This window comes from Saccoglossus kowalevskii, chromosome 9 (genome assembly GCF_978046115.1).
Source record: "Saccoglossus kowalevskii chromosome 9, keSacKowa6.1, whole genome shotgun sequence".
NCBI classification, from domain to species: Eukaryota; Metazoa; Hemichordata; class Enteropneusta; family Harrimaniidae; genus Saccoglossus; species Saccoglossus kowalevskii.
In genome coordinates this window covers 2,499,283-2,519,956 of record NC_140649.1, presented here as the reverse complement: position 1 = coordinate 2,519,956, position 20,674 = coordinate 2,499,283, and the positions used below count along the sequence as shown (strand labels likewise).

The window sequence follows — 20,674 nt, the reverse complement described above, 5'->3', positions numbered from 1 at the left end:
ACCAATGTGAGTTATCAAGGAATCATAGAAATGAAAACCTACCAATGTGAGTTATCAAGGAATCATATGAATGAAGACCTACCAAGGGAGTTATCAAGGAATCATATCAATCAAGATCTACCAAGGTGAGTTATCAAGGAATCATATCAAAGAAGACCTACCAAGGTGAGTTATCAAGGAATCATATCAATGAAGACCTACTGAGGTGAGTTATCAAGGAATCATATCAATAAAGACCTACCAAGGTGAGTTATCAAGGAATCATATCAATGAAGACCTACCAAGGTGAGTTATCAAGGAATCATATCAATGAAGACCTATCAAGGTGAGTTATCAAGGAATCATATCAATGAAGACCTACCAAGGTGAGTTATCAAGGAATCATATCAATGAAGATCAACCAAGGTGAGTTATCAAGGAATCATATCAATGAAGACCTACTGAGGTGAGTTATCAAGGAATCATATCAATGAAGATCTACCGAGGTGAGTTATCAAGGAATCATATCAATGAAGACCTACCAAGATGAGTTATCAAGGAATCATATCAATGAAGATCTACCAAGGTGAGTTATCAAGGAATCATATCAATGAAGACCTACCCAGGTGAGTTATCAAGGAATCATATCAATGAAGATCTACCGAGGTGAGTTATCAAGGAATCATAGAAATGAAAACCTACCAAGGTGAGTTATCAAAGAATCATAGAAATGAAGATCTACCAAGGGAGTTATCAAGGAATCATATCAATGAAGATCTACCAATGTGAGTTATCAAGGAATCATAGAAATGAAAACCTACCAATGTGAGTTATCAAGGAATCATATGAATGAAGACCTACCAAGGGAGTTATCAAGGAATCATATCAATGAAGATCTACCAAGGTGAGTTATCAAGGAATCATATCAAAGAAGACCTACCAAGGTGAGTTATCAAGGAATCATATCAATGAAGACCTACTGAGGTGAGTTATCAAGGAATCATATCAATAAAGACCTACCAAGGTGAGTTATCAAGGAATCATATCAATGAAGACCTACCAAGGTGAGTTATCAAGGAATCATATCAATGAAGACCTATCAAGGTGAGTTATCAAGGAATCATATCAATGAAGACCTACCAAGGTGAGTTATCAAGGAATCATATCAATGAAGATCAACCAAGGTGAGTTATCAAGGAATCATATCAATGAAGACCTACTGAGGTGAGTTATCAAGGAATCATATCAATGAAGATCTACCGAGGTGAGTTATCAAGGAATCATATCAATGAAGACCTACCAAGATGAGTTATCAAGGAATCATATCAATGAAGATCTACCAAGGTGAGTTATCAAGGAATCATATCAATGAAGACCTACCCAGGTGAGTTATCAAGGAATCATATCAATGAAGATCTACCGAGGTGAGTTATCAAGGAATCATATCAATGAAGACCTACCAAGGTGAGTTATCAAGGAATCATATCAATGAAGACCTACCAAGGTGAGTTATCAAGGAATCATATCAATGAAGATCTACCAAGGTGAGTTATCAAGGAATCATATCAATGAAGACCTACCAAGGTGAGTTATCAAGGAATCATATCAATGAAGATCTACCAAGGTGAGTTATCAAGGAATCATATCAATGAAGACCTACCAAGGTGAGTTATCAAGGAATCATATCAATGAAGATCTACCAAGGTGAGTTATCAAGGAATCATATCAATGAAGACCTACCAAGGTGAGTTATCAAGGAATCATATCAATGAAGATCTACCAAGGTGAGTTATCAAGGAATCATATCAATGAAGACCTACCAAGGTGAGTTATCAAGGAATCATATCAATGAAGATCTACCAAGGTGAGTTATCAAGGAATCATATCAATGAAGACCTACCAAGGTGAGTTATCAAGGAATCATATCAATGAAGATCTACCAAGGTGAGTTATAAGCAATTTGACATGCACTTCATTATATCTTATCTTTGCATTTAACAAAATTACAAGGATGAAGCATGTCTGAGAAATGATGTTAAACAAGCACAACATATAGACACCAAATCCCAATTTTGGAACTAGATCAGAAATAACATTCCATTTAATTTCCACAAGAAAACAGGATACAGATACAGTAGTGTTAAGTAACATACATGCATACATACATAAAATACACTATGTAGGGGACATTCAAAGTACCAGGGTGTGTAACTTGTAAGGGTCATGCATAAGACAGCTATTATTATATGGGTATATCATTTCATTATAAAAAGCAAATCCATAACCCTATACATTATATGTACAAACATACTCACCTCGCTGGTAGTAGCGTAAAATGACGCTTTAGTAGAAAATATTATTGACGGCTTGTTAAAAAAAAAGAATCATAACTTTAGAACAAAACCAAAACAATAAATGAAATATGCCCTGTTTACCTTAAGTCTTCGAGTTGTAAGACGACTAACAATTGAACGTATTCTTTCTAACTCGGCATTAGCCTTGGTATATGTACCATGTGCTCTCTCAATGTTTTCTTGTTGTTTTAGCAAAGTAGCTCTTGCATTAACAAGATTCAACAGTTCTATTCCTAATTCTTCATTCTTTGCTAGCTGTGAGTAGAAGGAGGTTATCAACAACTACGAATCAAATATGCAAACCAGTATACTCGGCATGACAAATACAGTACAGTCAAACCTGAGTAGATTTTAAATTATTTTTTTATGGATTTCCAACTCATACATTTGACATACCGGTAATATTCATTTAGAAAATAATGAGATGGTACAGTTTCAATAAAAACACATTTATTTGAGTTAATTTATAAGTAAATTAAATTTTATAAACAAAGTGCTAATTATTAATCTGGCCTTTAAACAATGGTTAATTTGCAAAAATATTGCAGAAAGGGTGGTCACATAACAGGTGGTCTTTATACACAGGTTGCTTGTATGTTATGCCTTGGGACTGCCTAAAAGTGGTCACTATAGGCAGGTTATAACCTCCTTTATACACAGGTTGCTTGTATGTTATGCCTTGGGACTGTCTAAAAGTGGTCACTATAGGTTAGTGGGTTTTATACACAGGTTGCTTGTATGTTATGCCTTGGGACTGTCTAAAAGTGGTCACTATAGGTTAGTGGTCTTTATACACAGGTTGCTTGTATGTTATGCCATGGGACTGTCTAAAAGTGGTCACTATAGGTTAGTGGTCTTTATACACAGGTTGCTTGTATGTTATGCCATGGGACTGCCTAAAAGTGGTCACTATAGGTTAGTGGTCTTTATACACAGGTTGCTTGTATGTTATGCCTTGAGACTGTCTAAAAGTGGTCACTATAGGTTAGTGGTCTTTATACACAGGTTGCTTGTATGTTATGCCATGGGACTGCCTAAAAGTGGTCACTATAGGTTAGTGGGTTTTATACACAGGTTGCTTGTATGTTATGCCTTGGGACTGCCTAAAAGTGGTCACTATAGGTTAGTAGTCTTTATACACAGGTTGCTTGTATGTTATGCCATGGGACTGTCTAAAAGTGGTCACTATAGGTTAGTGGTCTTTATACACAGGTTGCTTGTATGTTATGCCTTGGGACTGCCTAAAAGTGGTCACTATAGGTTAGTGGTCTTTATACACAGGTTGCTTGTATGTTATGCCTTGGGACTGCCTAAAAGTGGTCACTATAGGTTAGTGGTCTTTATACACAGGTTGCTTGTATGTTATGCCTTGGGACTGTCTAAAAGTGGTCACTATAGGTTAGTAGTCTTTATACACAGGTTGCTTGTATGTTATGCCTTGAGACTGTCTAAAAGTGGTCACTATAGGTTAGTGGTCTTTATACACAGGTTGCTTGTATGTTATGCCATGGGACCGTCTAAAAGTGGTCACTATAGGTTAGTGGTCTTTATACACAGGTTGCTTGTATGTTATGCCTTGGGACTGCCTAAAAGTGGTCACTATAGGTTAGTGGTCTTTATACACAGGTTGCTTGTATGTTATGCCATGGGACTGTCTAAAAGTGGTCACTATAGGTTAGTGGTCTTTATACACAAGTTGCTTGTATGTTATGCCTTGGGACTGTCTAAAAGTGGTCACTATAGGTTAGTGGTCTTTATACACAGGTTGCTTGTATGTTATGCCATGGGACTGCCTAAAAGTGGTCACTATAGGTTAGTGGTCTTTATACACAGGTTGCTTGTATGTTATGCCTTGAGACTGCCTAAAAGTGGTCACTATAGGTTAGTGGTCTTTATACACAGGTTGCTTGTATGTTATGCCTTGGGACTGTCTAAAAGTGGTCACTATAGGTTAGTGGTCTTTATACACAGGTTGCTTGTATGTTATGCCTTGGGACTGTCTAAAAGTGGTCACTATAGGTTAGTGGTCTTTATACACAGGTTGCTTGTATGTTATGCCATGGGACTGTCTAAAAGTGGTCACTATAGGTTAGTGGTCTTTATACACAGGTTGCTTGTATGTTATGCCTTGGGACTGTCTAAAAGTGGTCACTATAGGTTAGTGGTCTTTATACACAGGTTGCTTGTATGTTATGCCTTGGGACTGCCTAAAAGTGGTCACTATAGGTTTGTGGTCTTTATATAGCGGTGGTCACTAATGCTGGTTTGACTGTACTAGAATCTATTAAGATGACAACCTGGCAAACACAGAATGTTTGGCAGTGTGCACTGAGGTAAGAAAGAATAACTGCCAAATACTTTGTAAAACACATCATATCAGTGTGTAAATAATATGTTACAACTTTACTGGGTGACATCAGACTATGAAAACAGTATAACAAAATAATCCCAAGAAAGATTTTCTGCAATTTGTACTGAATAATTTGTCAATATAATATTCGTAAACTTATAACAAGGCAATAAATAAAAACTCCCAACTTACTTCTCTTTCATGTTCTTTACTGAGGGCCACATAGTTTGATTTTAATGAAACATATTCATCAGCTAGTTCCTTCCTGTCGCGTTCCATTTCATCTAATCTTTCCTTTGCATCTCTGTATTTCTTTGATATTTTATCTTTCTCAATTCCAAGTTCCATCAGTTCATTTTCCAATGCCAATATCTAAGTACAGAAACATTGGATATATATTTAGAGATTCTAAGTTTAAGAAAATGTTGTGAAATTGTACATACTGAATATTTGGCCAATCTGGTACTTACCCTATTGGTATGCTCAAATCTAGACTGCTCAGCAGATTCTTTTATCTTGTTATTTTCAAGTTGTAGATCAACCAGTGTCTTTGACACCTGTAAATAATATTGCAGGTTAACTGTATGAATCACTGTTTTGTGATTGGTTAATGCTGTGTCATTATGCACAAGCTGTTACATAGTAACAGGTTTCTTACAAAAATCAGTGATGGCAAACAAGAATGCATCATCATTGTAAATATTTTTGAAAATATATCTGAGCCTTGAATGTAGTTGCAGTACAATACACTGAATATTACTATGACATTAAGGCTGCTTGCAAACCTATTGCTGATATAGTTAGCGTAAGTGATTTATTTAATTTCTTTGTAGGTTAACACACATAAATACTTGATGAGTTAATATCATATGGCTGTCATATGTGTAATGCCTTATTTTTTATGGCATATATTTTCACTGAAAAACATTTTGACTGTTATGTTTTTAGTTTCTTTTCACTGATTGAATAACAAATGTATGTACATGTATTATCGAGCAACAGCTATACATATCCACTATTCTAAGACTTAGCATTCTAAACAGGTCAACATAATTGAGACTCATACAGGGTTTAATCACTTATACGTGTAGCCACCATTTTATGGATGGCTTGCCTACAATACTACGGGTAAATGAACACGAACCACAACAATTATACTAACAATAAAGGTCACAAAAGGTCATTCTACAATATCAAACATTACGGTTCAACAACAAAACACTCATTATCTTCTCAGCCAAACTGAATTAAAGATTAGATTTGAGCATGATGCTTTCAATCAATTACGCATTTTTATGAATGAGAAGTGATTGATAATCATACTGATCATAAATTACAGAAATTCAAAAATAATCATCACAAGATTTATCATATTTAGTTTCTCAAGATAAAATTATCCTTCAACACATGTTTCATGAAGGAGAACAACAACAAAAAATGATTTGTACAAAAAGAAGTTTATAAGAAGTAGTACATTATGCAGTTTGAACTGTATACATATATAATTTACATTCTGAAACTTGTCAACGTCATAACAGCTATTGAACATGTACTGTAAAGTAGTATCACTAAGGTAATGGGTACACAATGTGAATAACCAAACAAATAACACATCAACACAGTCTTTCACTTAATAAAGAATTCTTACAAAAACAGAATTAAACTATCCACTTACCCGTAGTTTTTCTTCTTCACTCATTATGAGTTTGCCAGAAAGATTTGTCTTAGCGTCAGTAATATCTTTAAACTTGCCTTGAAGAGACTCCAGCTTGCTTAACAACCTTTCGTTTTTGTCCTTAAGCTGGATCTATAGGAATTGAGGACAAACAACAAGGTAGGTTTAGTAGGTGGGAAATAACAATAGACATGACACTCATTGTAAATAATGACATGCAGACAATGAGATATAGTGGTGTCTCCTGCTTCTCTAAGATTAGCACTATACCTCTAGTATACATGGATCATTATATTAACTATATAGGGGTGAGTAGCCTAGAACTGTACCTCTAGTATACATGGATTATTCTATTAACTATATAGGGATGAGTAGCCAAGCACTATTCCTCTAGTATACATAGGTTATTTCATTACCTATATGAGGGGTGTGCAGCCTAGAACTATACCTCTAGTATACAGGGGTCATTCCATTAACTATATAGGGGTGTACACCTTAGCACAATTCCCATAGTACTGTAAAAGGGTTAATTTTTCACTGGGTTTTGATTTTGATTATGTTGCTGACTGGAAAATGCGCTAAATTAAAACCCAGTGAATATGTAAAATTTAGCATAGAACACATTATCTAAACGATAAAATCATGAATTTAAAACCCACTGAATATGCCTGAACTCAGTCAGTGATTTAAACTCAGTCAGTGAAAATTAATCATTTTACAATATACATGGGTCATTCAATTATCTATATAGGGGTGTACAGCTTAGCACTATACCTGTAGTATACAGAGGTTGTTTCACTGTCTATATAGGGGTGTACAGCTTAGCACTATACCTGTAGTATACAGAGGTTGTTTCACTGTCTATATAGGGGTGTGCATACAGTTTTTATTATAAAAAGGAATGCTGGTAACTTCATTCTATGAAGGGATGTTTTTAACTCTATGTATCTCACAAAATATACAACATTCACAGTTGACTGTTAAAATAAATATTTTGTACATTTCAATTCATTTCCAGAGTGTGTTATGGAAATTATGTATTTTTCTATGGATTTTTTATGATCTGAAATAAACACATAATAATAATAATATACCAGGTGTCAAAATACATAAACATGTAGACATATAGCTGACTGAGAACACTGAATAGAAATAGTACAGTAGTATGTACACCATGATTGTTTCTTAAGAGAAATGTTTACATGTATCTTGAAAATAATATATGTATGCATTTTGTTAATATGTTTTTAATAAGTATGAGCTAACAATGTTTACGACATGAAGTTTGTCTGTTCTAACATGACTTCATGTGATGCAATCTTTTAGTTTGTAGCCATCTTTGACAATTAAGTTTCTTCGTCTAAAGTTTACATTTTCTCAGAATACAACTATACTTGAATTTACTCCCCACAACTAATATTATTGTTAATAGAGAGTAATGTTTAACATTGTCAGAGTCAGAAATGGTGGGCACCTATTTCCCCCTATGATAAGCAAAGTAATATCATTTATATCATTGTTGTTTCAGTGCTCACTGTTTCTACCCATAGAGCTACCCCTACCAACTAATTCACACTGCTTCTATCTGCATCTACTTATTCTAATATCATTTGTGGGAAGGGGGGGGTAGTATAGTACAATCATGTTATTTTGACATGCTGTAGTTTCAGTTAAATATTTATTTCATGACATACTACTCAACATACCCCGGTAATATTAATCAATGGAAATTTAAAATGCTGGAAAAAAAAGAAAATAAACAAGATAAAACAATTCTCTTTGTTTTAATAAGTGAAAGAAGAAACACACAAATAATAATGAAGTTAAACTGACTTGTGTAGATAGACAAATGATGAGATTGTTAGTTCAGGGGCAGGATAAATAAAAATAGGTTTTAGAAAAAATGATGCAATAACATGGTTTTATTTATTTTTCATATTAAGACTATCTAATATCACAACAGCAAAATAAACAAGGACTGAGTGACTTGTCAGATTCAACAAGGACTGAGTGACTTGTCAGATTCAACAAGGACTGAGTGACTTGTCAGATTCAACAAGGACTGAGTGACTTGTCAGAATCAATAAGGCCTGAGTCACTTGTCAGATTCAACAAGGACTGAGTGACTTGTCAGATTCAATAAGGACTGAGTCCCTTGTAAGATTCAATAAGGCCTGAGTCACTTGTCAGATTCAACAAGGACTGAGTGACTTGTCAGATTCAACAAGGACTGAGTGACTTGTCAGATTCAACAAGGACTGAGTGACTTGTCAGATTCAATAAGGACTGAGTGACTTGTCAGATTCAACAAGGACTGAGTGACTTGTCAGATTCAACAAGGACTGAGTGACTTGTCAGATTCAATAAGGACTGAGTCCCTTGTAAGATTCAATAAGGCCTGAGTCACTTGTCAGATTCAACAAGGACTGAGTGACTTGTTAGATTCAACAAGGACTGAGTGACTTGTCAGATTCAACAAGGACTAAGTGACTTGTCAGATTCAATAAGGACTGAGTGACTTGTCAGATTCAACAAGGACTGAGTGACTTGTCAGATTCAACAAGAACTGAGCAACTTGTCAGATTCAATAAGGACTGAGTGACTTGTCAGATTCAACAAGGACTGAGTGACTTGTCAGATTCAACAAGGACTGAGTGACTTGTCAGATTCAACAAGGACTGAGTCACTTGTCAGATTCAACAAGGACTGAGTCACTTGTCAGATTCAACAAGGACTGAGTGACTTGTCAGATTCAACAAGGACTGAGTGACTTGTCAGATTCAATTAGGACTGAGTGACTTGTCAGATTCAACAAGAACTGAGTGACTTGTCAGATTCAACAAGGACTGAGTGACTTGTAAGATTCAATAAGGCCTGAGTCACTTGTCAGATTCAACAAGGACTGAGTGACTTGTCAGATTCGATAAGGACTGAGTGACTTGTCAGATTCAACAAGGACTGAGTGACTTGTAAGATTCAATAAGGCCTGAGTCACTTGTCAGATTCAACAAGGACTGAGTGACTTGTCAGATTCAACAAGGACTGAGTGACTTGTCAGATTCAATAAGGCCTGAGTCACTTGTCAGATTCAATAAGGACTGAGTCCCTTGTCAGATTCAATAAGGACTGAGAGAGGTCCATTGATGAATGTGCCTTTGAGGGAAAACACTTTGCTTCACAAGCCAGATTAAGCATGAAACTAAACTTACATTTTCCATTGCTATTTTCCTGTGGTCATCTTTTAAATCTCCAACACTAGCTTTACCTACACCAGATGTTACTCCAAGACCCAGCATGTCCTCCAAACTCACAATTCTAGCTCTGTACTGGGTCAGCAATCCCTGTAAATAAATTTAAATATTTCATTTGCCTTCCAAGTTCCATTCATAATTTAGATGTTATATAATTATAACATGAATCACATGCTTAACTTGCAATCATCACAAGGTGACGTAACAGCGCAGATCAAAAACCCATATAATTAGTGTGACGTCACGTACACCAAACCTTTTCACACTGTAACTGTTGTCCACAGCTTCCAGGTTTATATATGAATTGACAATTATGAATTGTGGTTAAATTAATTTATTTTGGCAAGCTTGTGGCAATCCCTCCAAATAATCGATTAAAATTAAAAAAATTACAAGCAAATTGAAGCAAAATTCATAAATAAGTAGAATGACCACAGTCTACATGTATGCAATGTGTTCATGTAATATAGAACACCATGGTAACAACAAAATTAGAATATGAGACATGCATAATGATATATTTGTATTAGGGTTATTTCAGCAATTGTTTTACTTATAATTAAGGATATATGCATGTGATAAATATATAAACTTTGCTTTATACCAGCGTACACTTGTGATTACCACCAGAGTAGAATCAATCCTTGTCTGTGGCTTAGATGGATACACAACTCTGATGGAAAACACTTATGTCTGCTGATGTTAACCTAAGGGTAAATATTGTTGGATTAAAATATCATGCAAAGTCACAGTGTTTTGTACAAAATGAAGTAGATATTTAATTTAGTTTTCTGTTTACATTATAACACATCGCTGGGTACACCCTATTGCTACAATTACACAACAGCATTTTATTGGAGCCCAGCGGCTCCAGCCATGTATATATATAGATATGACAAATAGCACCAGAATGTGAAAACACAGCAACATGTTAATTCTATAGTATCTTACTCTTGCCAAAAAATGTCAGAACTACCATACTAATCTCACCAATGTGAAATTTAGCTTTCAGCATGTATGGTCCAAGTGCATTCAAGTTTGAGAATAGTAAACTTGTAATCTTTTCTCCTCACTATTTAAAAATGGGCCGTTGTTTTTGAGTAGCAACACCTAAGATTGAACAAAAGATTCCCAAATTGTCAAGCAAAGTGTATGCATGGTAATCCTACTGATTTATGGTGGAATGCAACATATATCCCATTATGATACATATATGTTTATACAAAATTAAGGAATAAAATATTCAAATTTAACATACCTGTGCCAAACTGTCATTGAGTATCGGGAAATTCCTGACCATTGACAGTTGACTTGATAAACGTAACATTGTTGATAAGGTGTGAGGATCTGGCTGAGGTCTAAAATGTATAATTGCTGCTGTTTTGCAATTACCACCCAGGACATCATGAAGTAAACTTGTTAACTTAGAATCTCTGGAATAAAAAATAAAATATTTTTTTTTACTATCTTAAACAAGTACATTGTATCAGATGTAAAGGGCATATTCCTCCATCAGTGTCGTCTAACTAGGATTCCGTGTCCACTTGTTGACTGTTGTGGAGGTCTTCAAGAAACACAAACAAAAATGCTGTGGCCCCTGATTTATATTGTTTCAATATACAAATTGTACAACTATAGTAGCAAGTTTTTTAAGAACACTATTATAATAATAATAATAATAATACTTTATTGACATCATTCTGTTTGAAAAGAACATACAGTCTAGTGCTAAACTAATAATTAAAATTAAAAAAAAAAAAGGAAGAAATAAATATGTAGTTTAAATAAATACATATTTAAAATTATGAAATATTGATATATATATTTAAAATGCACCACATTCTCTAATATACTTCGCAAGTTCCTTATCTACATTGCTCATAATGTATATGAACTTGTCATCTGGTTTCATCAAATTAAAATATGGATGTATATAAGCAATTTTTCCAAACAGCTTACATCTTGCATTTTTATGACTTGGACAATCAATCAGGAAATGGAATTCATCCTCCACTGCATCCGTATCACACTTTTTGCATACCCTTTCTCCAAACTTTATTTTTGGTCTAACATGCCTACCCTTCTCTATCATTAGACCATGGTCACTTATCCTGAATTTACAGATACTTTTTTTATAGTGGGGGTCTTTAATAATTTGTGTTAAATACTGTTCCATTTTGAATTCATTTTTGAATTTACAATATGTTCTTAATTTATTATTTTCACCTGATGATGATTTTATTGAGGTTATTTGTTTTTTCCATAATTCAATATAATTCTTTTCTATTTGGCTACTTATTTCTTGTATATTTTTTTTACCTCTACTCCAAAATCCATTTATTTCACTTCCTATTATTTCCTGCACTGATTTTGCCCATTTTAGCTGATTATTAATATTGCATGTAATTGCATCATTTATTAGGATGTGTTTTTTGGTATTGAAAATATTATGCCAATATCTAATCATCATTTTATTTATAAAGACTGATATTGGTTGTCTGCCCAGTTCACCACGCACCGCTAAGTTTGTTGACGCCTGATTAACTTGTAGTAACATTTCAGACATTTTAAGGTTGAGCATTTCTGGGTAACTTCTGTGTATTTTTCTGAACCCCAAATCCCACATCTATAAGTTAGAATGGGTCGAATTACATGGTCAAACATGTTTATCCAAGTTGGTATACTTATATTAGTTGATGTAGTAATTTATTTTTTAATATAGAAATAAGTTTTACATGCCTTTTTATATATTTTTTCTTTTGCTAAATCAAAATTTCCACTAGGTTTAAATTCTATGCCTAAATATTTTTTTAATTTCTAACTATATCTAATTCTTCATTTTTGTAATGAAAGATAAACTTATGGTTCAATAATTTTCCACTTTTATTGAATACCATTATTTTTGTTTTTGTAGTGCTTACCTCAAGGTTCCACTTACTGCAGTATTGAGATAATTTATTGAAACAGTTTTGTAAACCTGAATCTGTTTCAGATATGAACACAAGGTCATCTGCATATAATAAACTACCAATTGATATATCATTTAGCTTAACAGGTTTACATGACTCATTTAACTCACTTGGCAAATCATTTAAGAATAAGTTAAAAAGCATTGGGCTGATGTTACATCCCTGTCTCACCCCTCTGAGTGATTTGAAATCATTTGTTAATTCATTGTTTAATTTTATGCTATACTTAACATCATTATACATGTTTTTAATTACATTATATTATATATAATAAGATAAATGTACAATTTTCCATTGTGTACATGATGTAGCAGTAAATTTACACTACTAGTTTTGTCATATCATCAGTGGTGTACGTGTCATATCAGCTCAGATGGCATACTGTCTCTCATCATTTAGTTGTGTCATAGCATCAGTGGTGTACGTGTCATATCAGATCAGATGGCATACTGTCTCTCATCATTTAGTTGTGTCATAGCATCAGTGGTGTACATGTCATATCAGCTCAGATGGCATACTGTCTCTCATCATTTAGTTGTGTCATAGCATCAGTGGTGTATGTGTCATATCAGCTCAGATGGCATACTGTCTCTCATCATTTAGTTGTGTCATAGCATCAGTGGTGTACGTGTCATATCAGATCAGATGGCATACTGTCTCTCATCATTTAGTTGTGTCATAGCATCAGTGGTGTACGTGTCATATCAGCTCAGATGGCATTCTGTCTCTCATCATTTAGTTGTGTCATAGCATCAGTGGTGTATGTGTCATATCAACTCAGATGACATACTGTCTCTCATCATTTAGTTGTGTCATAGCATCAGTGGTGTACGTGTCATATCAACTCAGATGGCATTCTGTCTCTCATCATTTAGTTGTGTCATAGCATCAGTGCTGTACGTGTCATATCAACTCAGATGGCATTCTGTCTCTCATCATTTAGTTGTGTCATAGCATCAGTGGTGTACATGTCATATCAGCTCAGATGGCATACTGTCTCTCATCATTTAGTTGTGTCATAGCATCAGTGGTGTACGTGTCATATCAGCTCAGATGGCATACTGTCTCTCATCATTTAGTTGTGTCATAGCATCAGTGGTGTACATGTCATATCAGCTCAGATGGCATACTGTCTCATCATTTAGTTGTGTCATAGCATCAGTGGTGTACGTGTCATATCAGCTCAGATGGCATACTCTCTCTCATCATTTAGTTGTGTCATATCATCAGTGGTGTACGTGTCATATCAGCTCAGATGGCATACTGTCTCTCATCATTTAGTTGTGTCATAGCATCAGTGGTGTATGTGTCATATCAGCTCAGAGGGCATACTGTCTCTCATCATTTAGTTGTGTCATAGCATCAGTGGTGTACGTGTCATATCAGCTCAGATGGCATACTGTCTCATCATTTAGTTGTGTCATAGCATCAGAGGTGTACGTGTCATATCAGCTCAGATGGCATACTGTCTCATCATTTAGTTGTGTCATAGCATCAGTGGTGTATGTGTCATATCAGCTCAGATGGCATACTGTCTCTCATCATTTAGTTATGTCATAGCATCAGTGGTGTATGTGTCATATCAGCTCAGATGGCATACTGTCTCTCATCATTTAGTTGTGTCATAGCATTAGTGGTGTATGTGTCATATCAGCTCAGATGGCATACTGTCTCTCATCATTTAGTTATGTCACAGCATCAGTGGTGTATGTGTCATATCAGCTCAGATGGCATACTGTCTCTCATCATTTAGTTGTGTCATAGCATTAGTGGTGTATGTGTCATATCAGCTCAGATGGCATACTGTCTCTCATCATTTAGTTATGTCATAGCATCAGTGGTGTACGTGTCATATCAGCTCAGATGGCATACTGTCTCTCATCATTTAGTTGTGTCATAGCATCAGTGGTGTATGTGTCATATCAGCTCAGATGGCATACTGTCTCTCATTTAGTTGTGTCATAGCATCAGTGGTGTACGTGTCATATCAGCTCAGATGGCATACTGTCTCTCATCATTTCGTTGTGTCATAGCATCAGTGGTGTATGTGTCATATCAACTCAGATGGCATTCTGTCTCTGATCATTCAGTTGTGTCATAGCATCAGTGGTGTACGTGTCATATCAGCTCAGATGGCATACTGTCTCTCATCATTTAGTTGTGTCATAGCATCAGTGGTGTACGTGTCATATCAGCTCAGATGGCATACTGTCTCTCATCATTTAGTTGTGTCATAGCATCAGTGGTGTACGTGTCATATCAGCTCAGAGGGCATACTGTCTCTCATCATTTAGTTGTGTCATAGCATCAGTGGTGTATGTGTCATATCAGCTCAGATGACATACTGTCTCTCATCATTTAGTTGTGTCATAGCATCAGTGGTGTATGTGTCATATCAGCTCAGATGACATACTGTCTCTCATTTAGTTGTGTCATAGCATCAGTGGTGTACGTGTCATATCAGCTCAGATGGCATACTGTCTCTCATCATTTAGTTGTGTCATAGCATCAGTGGTGTACGTGTCATATCAGCTCAGAGGGCATACTGTCTCTCATCATTTAGTTGTGTCATAGCATCAGTGGTGTACGTGTCATATCAGCTCAGATGGCATACTGTCTCTCATCATTTAGTTGTGTCATAGCGTTAGTGGTGTATGTGTCATATCAGCTCAGATGGCATTCTGTCTCTCATCATTTAGTTGTGTCATAGCATCAGTGGTGTACGTGTCATATCAGCTCAGATGGCATACTGTCTCTCATCATTTAGTTGTGTCATAGCATTAGTGGTGTATGTGTCATATCAGCTCAGATGGCATTCTGTCTCTCATCATTTAGTTGTGTCATAGCATCAGTGGTGTATGTGTCATATCAGCTCAGAGGGCATACTGTCTCTCATCATTTAGTTGTGTCATAGCATCAGTGGTGTACGTGTCATATCAGCTCAGAGGGCATACTGTCTCTCTTCATTTAGTTGTGTCATAGCATCAGTGGTGTATGTGTCATATCAGCTCAGATGGCATACTGTCTCTCATCATTTAGTTATGTCATAGCATCAGTGGTGTACGTGTCATATCAGATCAGATGGCATACTGTCTCTCATCATTTAGTTGTGTCATAGCATCAGTGGTGTACATGTCATATCAGCTCAGATGGCATACTGTCTCTCATCATTTAGTTGTGTCATAGCATCAGTGGTGTATGTGTCATATCAGCTCAGAGGACATACTGTCTCTCATCATTTAGTTGTGTCATAGCATCAGTGGTGTACATGTCATATCAGCTCAGATGGCATACTGTCTCTCATCATTTAGTTGTCATAGCATCAGTGGTGTACGTGTCATATCAGCTCAGATGGCATACTGTCTCTCATCATTTAGTTGTGTCATAGCATCAGTGGTGTACGTGTCATATCAGCTCAGATGGCATACTGTCTCTCATCATTTAGTTGTGTCATAGCATCAGTGGTGTACGTGTCATATCAGCTCAGATGGCATACTGTCTCTCATCATTTAGTTGTGTCATAGCATCAGTGGTGTACGTGTCATATCAGCTCAGATGGCATACTGTCTCATCATTTAGTTGTGTCATAGCATCAGTGGTGTACGTGTCATATCAGCTCAGATGGCATACTGTCTCATCATTTAGTTGTGTCATAGCATCAGTGGTGTATGTGTCATATCAGCTCAGATGGCATACTGTCTCTCATCATTTAGTTGTGTCATAGCATCAGTGGTGTACGTGTCATATCAGCTCAGATGGCATACTGTCTCTCATCATTTAGTTGTGTCATAGCATCAGTGGTGTACGTGTCATATCAGCTCAGATGGCATACTGTCTCATCATTTAGTTGTGTCATAGCATCAGTGGTGTACGTGTCATATCAGCTCAGATGGCATACTGTCTCTCATCATTTAGTTGTGTCATAGCATCAGTGGTGTACGTGTCATATCAGCTCAGATGGCATACTGTCTCATCATTTAGTTGTGTCATAGCATCAGTGGTGTACGTGTCATATCAGCTCAGATGGCATACTGTCTCATCATTTAGTTGTGTCATAGCATCAGTGGTGTACGTGTCATATCAGCTCAGAGGGCATACTGTCTCTCATCATAATAATAAAGATAATTTATTGCATCCTTAGAAATACAGTGTTTCCATCAGTTTATAGCAACAAAAGTAAGATATTAAAAAACAAAATAACAAAATAACTATAGCAAATAATAAATGATAGATTTTAGTGTTTTTGTTAAGTATCTTTCTCGTTTCTCATTAAGAACGAGCTGTGTATAAATTCTCCAACAAGTTTGATTACATTTGTGTTAGAATTTTTCATTAAGTATGTAAATTTCTGTTGGTCAGTTTTTGTTTCATCAGGAAACTGTATATTTGAGAATATATCCATTCGTAGTGTGTGATATTTTGGGCATTTGATGAGGAGATGCATTTCATCTTCTATGTCTGCTAAAGTACATTGTTTACAAATCCTGTTTTCCAAAGAAATTTTAGGTTGGGTATGTCTACCCTTTTCTATTGCTAGGCTGTGATTACTTGTTCGGAATCTAGAGACAGAAATTCTATGTTTTAGATTCAGTATAATTAAGTAACTTTCAAAGTTGTAGTTTGTTTTGAATTGAGTATATGTTCTCAACTTAGGTTTATCCATAATTGTCTCCTTCCAGAATTCAATATATTTTTGTTTAATATTGTTTCCTATTCTCTTTATATTTTGTTTTGTTGCATTCAATTTGTCATTGATATTCTTTATATCTAATGTGTTATCTTCCTTATTTAACTCTTTGTAAATTGACATAATCCATGGGAGTTTGCAGTTTATCTGTTCATGGTATGCCTGTTTTGTTAAATTACATTCTGGAAGTTCTTTGATCCGTGCCAAATACTTTATAAGATTTATTTTGATGTCTACTAGTAATGGTAGTTCACCTATTTCTGCTCTACAAGCTAGATTTGATGAAAATTTATTCAATCCAAGCATTCTTTTACTAAATTTCAGATGGGTTTTCTCGATTGGTGTAATGTCCCATTTATTATTTTCTTGAATTTCGAAGCCCCATACATCTGATCCATATAATAGTATTGGTCTTATACATGTTTTGAATAGGTGTAACATTGTTTTGCAGTCAGTTTCTTTTGGCACATATGTTGATATGTTTATGAAAAGCATTAAAGTAGCAGGTCAACAAGTCGTTGAAAATCACACAGTCCCCGTAAAATTTTTGAAAGTTCTCTTTGTGCTCGTCATATTAAAGCAGAGGGGTTGTTGCGAGCGTGTCCTTGAAAACTTGAGGTTCAAGTGGCATATACAACAGATTGTTTATTTACATCAAAACACGTGTTTCGTGTAGTAGTACCGTACTCGACCGCGTTAGCGCCCAGGGTCCTCAACTCAGAAAATCATGATTTTGTAGGGGTGGGCGCTTACCCGAGCACCCCCCTCGAAAAAGAGTGGAAACAAAAATTTTGATTCATCAAGTGACAGATTACGTTATTGAGGGAAAATCAAATTATTAAATTAGTTGCGTCGTCATTGATTTTCACAATGAAGAAACAGAAATGATCACAAAAAGTACGCACATTTTATTACAATATTAAGTACGTACCACCATAATTTAGTTAGTAATAAATTAGTTGCATTTTGAAGGGGTGGGCGCTTTGCCGAATGTGACCCCAAATATAATCAAAGAAAGCTTAGAAAGAACTCCCATGTGCTGAGAGTATTGGAGACACATTAAATATAATTCGAAATTACTTAGCTGAAAACTAATTATGCAAATCAGAAAATTAATATGACCAGATTTGAGTGTAAAACTAATGAGGTCTGCGCAATGTAACAGAAAATCTATGTCTCCAAGTTTAATTGAAATGTGATTAGAACCAAAAAATTATGAATTATTATGCTTATTAGGGAATTAATATGAACAGATTTTTACCCCAAACTAATTAGGTTTGTACATTGTCCTAGAGCATCTTTATACTAAGTTTCATTGAAATGGAATAATTAGTACCGTGAAAACTCCAAAATTTCGACCCCTCTAAAAATTCGATCGCCTATTTATTTGCCGGGTTTCGGTGTTTTATTTACCTCCAAATTTTCGATTCCACTAAAAATTGCCGACTCATTCTTATTCGAAAATTGCGACCAGTTTTAGTTTTCCCACAAACGAAAAAAAAAAAACGATGTGAGCGTTCAAACGGGACCTTCCTCGAAGGCATGAATCCGGGTTTCTGATTGACTGAGAGATTTTTATTTTATTGGTAACGAAAATATATTCTAAATAAACGAAGTTTGAAATAAAAACGAACACAAAAATCTCGGCATGCTGCGTTTCTGAATTGTTGATTATTACTGTACTCAGTAGTGATTATAATAATGTACACAAAATTAATTTGTTGAATGGTTATGAAATACAAATAAAAGTCAACTTAGTTTCATCGTAAGCGAATGATTCCGGTCTCGTATAAACGTTTGATGCTGTAGGATATCCGCCATGTTCTCTTAGGTCAAATAGGTCAAATCGCTAATTAACCAATCAAAAAGCTGGATGATGCCAACGTGTTCAAATTACCATAGCTTATTTAAATATGTTAATGTTATTGAACGCAATGCGGAAGAGATTGGTGTTGTAGTACGATGTTTTGGCTTGGATTTTGATGCGAAAACGGCATGATTTTTTTTAAATAAAAAAATTAGTTGTTTTTAAAAAATAAACTGGTCATCTGAAGAATAATTTAACATTGTTCACAGTGATAACAGCTCATTCTCGAAAGGAAGCTTACCCGCTCACGCTAGTCACGATAAAAATCATACACGTGTACTCTTGAATAGACAAACGTCAATGACTACGGTAAGACTCTATTTTAGCCGGCAGGATTGATTGAAATGTCCGAAAAATGACGCCAAAATACACCTTAAAAGTCCCATTTTATTTTCTTAAATCCCATTTTATTTTTTAATCCAAGGGCGAATTTACGGCAGAATTTGGTCCCTCAAATAAGGGACACGTGAGCTTTGATTCTAACCGGATACATTGCACTGGGTCGGGGAGATCGTTTGCTAAACTTCCATGTATCTTTTGTCCAATGGGTACCTGTACTTCGAACATTCGCAAGTTTTTCTAGGTGGTGCGAGACAGCTTTGTCTTTTGACCTATTAGTTTTGTGCTGACCTCTTCTCCGCGTCTTGATGTTTTGTTTTGCTTGTCATAATACTCACTGATTGATGACTTTGTTTAGATTTTGAGTTACAACTCGGCCACGACCTTTGCTTTTACCGTGAAACATGAGGAAGTTTACGTCAATTGACGGACATTGCATTTTTTAAAAACTAATGAAGCACACTGTCTATCATCCCCATTTTTTCATTTGCTGATTTCTATTCTGAAAAATTCGACCGTCCGAAAATGCACCTTAATTTTGACTCTAAAAACACGTCACATATCTAACACCAATTATTTAAAACCGGTCGAAATTTTGGAGTTTTTACGGTACTTTAGATATCAGTGTGAAAGCTTAAAATTGGTTAATTATGCAAATTAGGTAATTAATATGTACAGATTTTAACCCGCAATTATTCAGGTCTGTCTATTGTCCTACAGCATCCATGTACATTCATTGATATGTGATGTATAGTACCTGAGATATCAGTGTGAAAGTTGGTTAATTATGCAAATTAGGTGATTAATATGCACAAATATTTACCGGAAACTAATTGGGTCTGCATAATTCTAGATTCATTGAAATGTGATGATTAGTACTTTAGATATCAGTAGAAAAGCTGAAAATTAATTATGCAAATTAGGTAATTAATATGCACAATTATTTACCCTAAAACTAATCAGGTCTCTGCATAGTCCTAAAGGATCTATGTACCAAGTTTCATTGAAATGCGATGATTAGTACTTGAGATACCCGTGGAAAGCTGAAAATTAACTAATTATGCAAATTAGGTGATTAATATGCACAAATATTTATCGAAAACAATCAATCTCTGCATAGTCCTTGAGTATGTAAGTACCAAGTTTCATTGAAATGTAATGCTAACTACTTATATCAAATGCTGAAAATTAATTAATTATGCA

General features: G+C 35.3%; 1 protein-coding gene across 3 annotated transcripts in view; it reads right to left on the bottom strand.

Moving 5' to 3' along the window:
- The window catches only part of LOC100372181 (uncharacterized), a 44,192-nt gene that overhangs the window by 8,697 nt on the left and 14,821 nt on the right, over positions 1 to 20,674 (bottom strand). For 2 of the 3 annotated variants that reach the window (XM_085503045.1, XM_085503046.1), the window contains 6 exons: positions 10,868 to 11,042; positions 9,568 to 9,699; positions 6,359 to 6,490; positions 5,154 to 5,240; positions 4,876 to 5,055; positions 2,415 to 2,588 (listed from right to left, as the gene is read on the bottom strand). In XM_085503045.1, the coding sequence (XP_085359171.1) occupies positions 2,415 to 2,588; positions 4,876 to 5,055; positions 5,154 to 5,240; positions 6,359 to 6,490; positions 9,568 to 9,699; positions 10,868 to 11,042 (880 nt within the window). Of the gene's footprint in view, positions 1 to 2,294; positions 2,346 to 2,414; positions 2,589 to 4,875; positions 5,056 to 5,153; positions 5,241 to 6,358; positions 6,491 to 9,567; positions 9,700 to 10,867; positions 11,043 to 20,674 lie in introns of all 3 variants that reach the window. The other variant, XM_085503047.1, reaches the window with a different exon arrangement.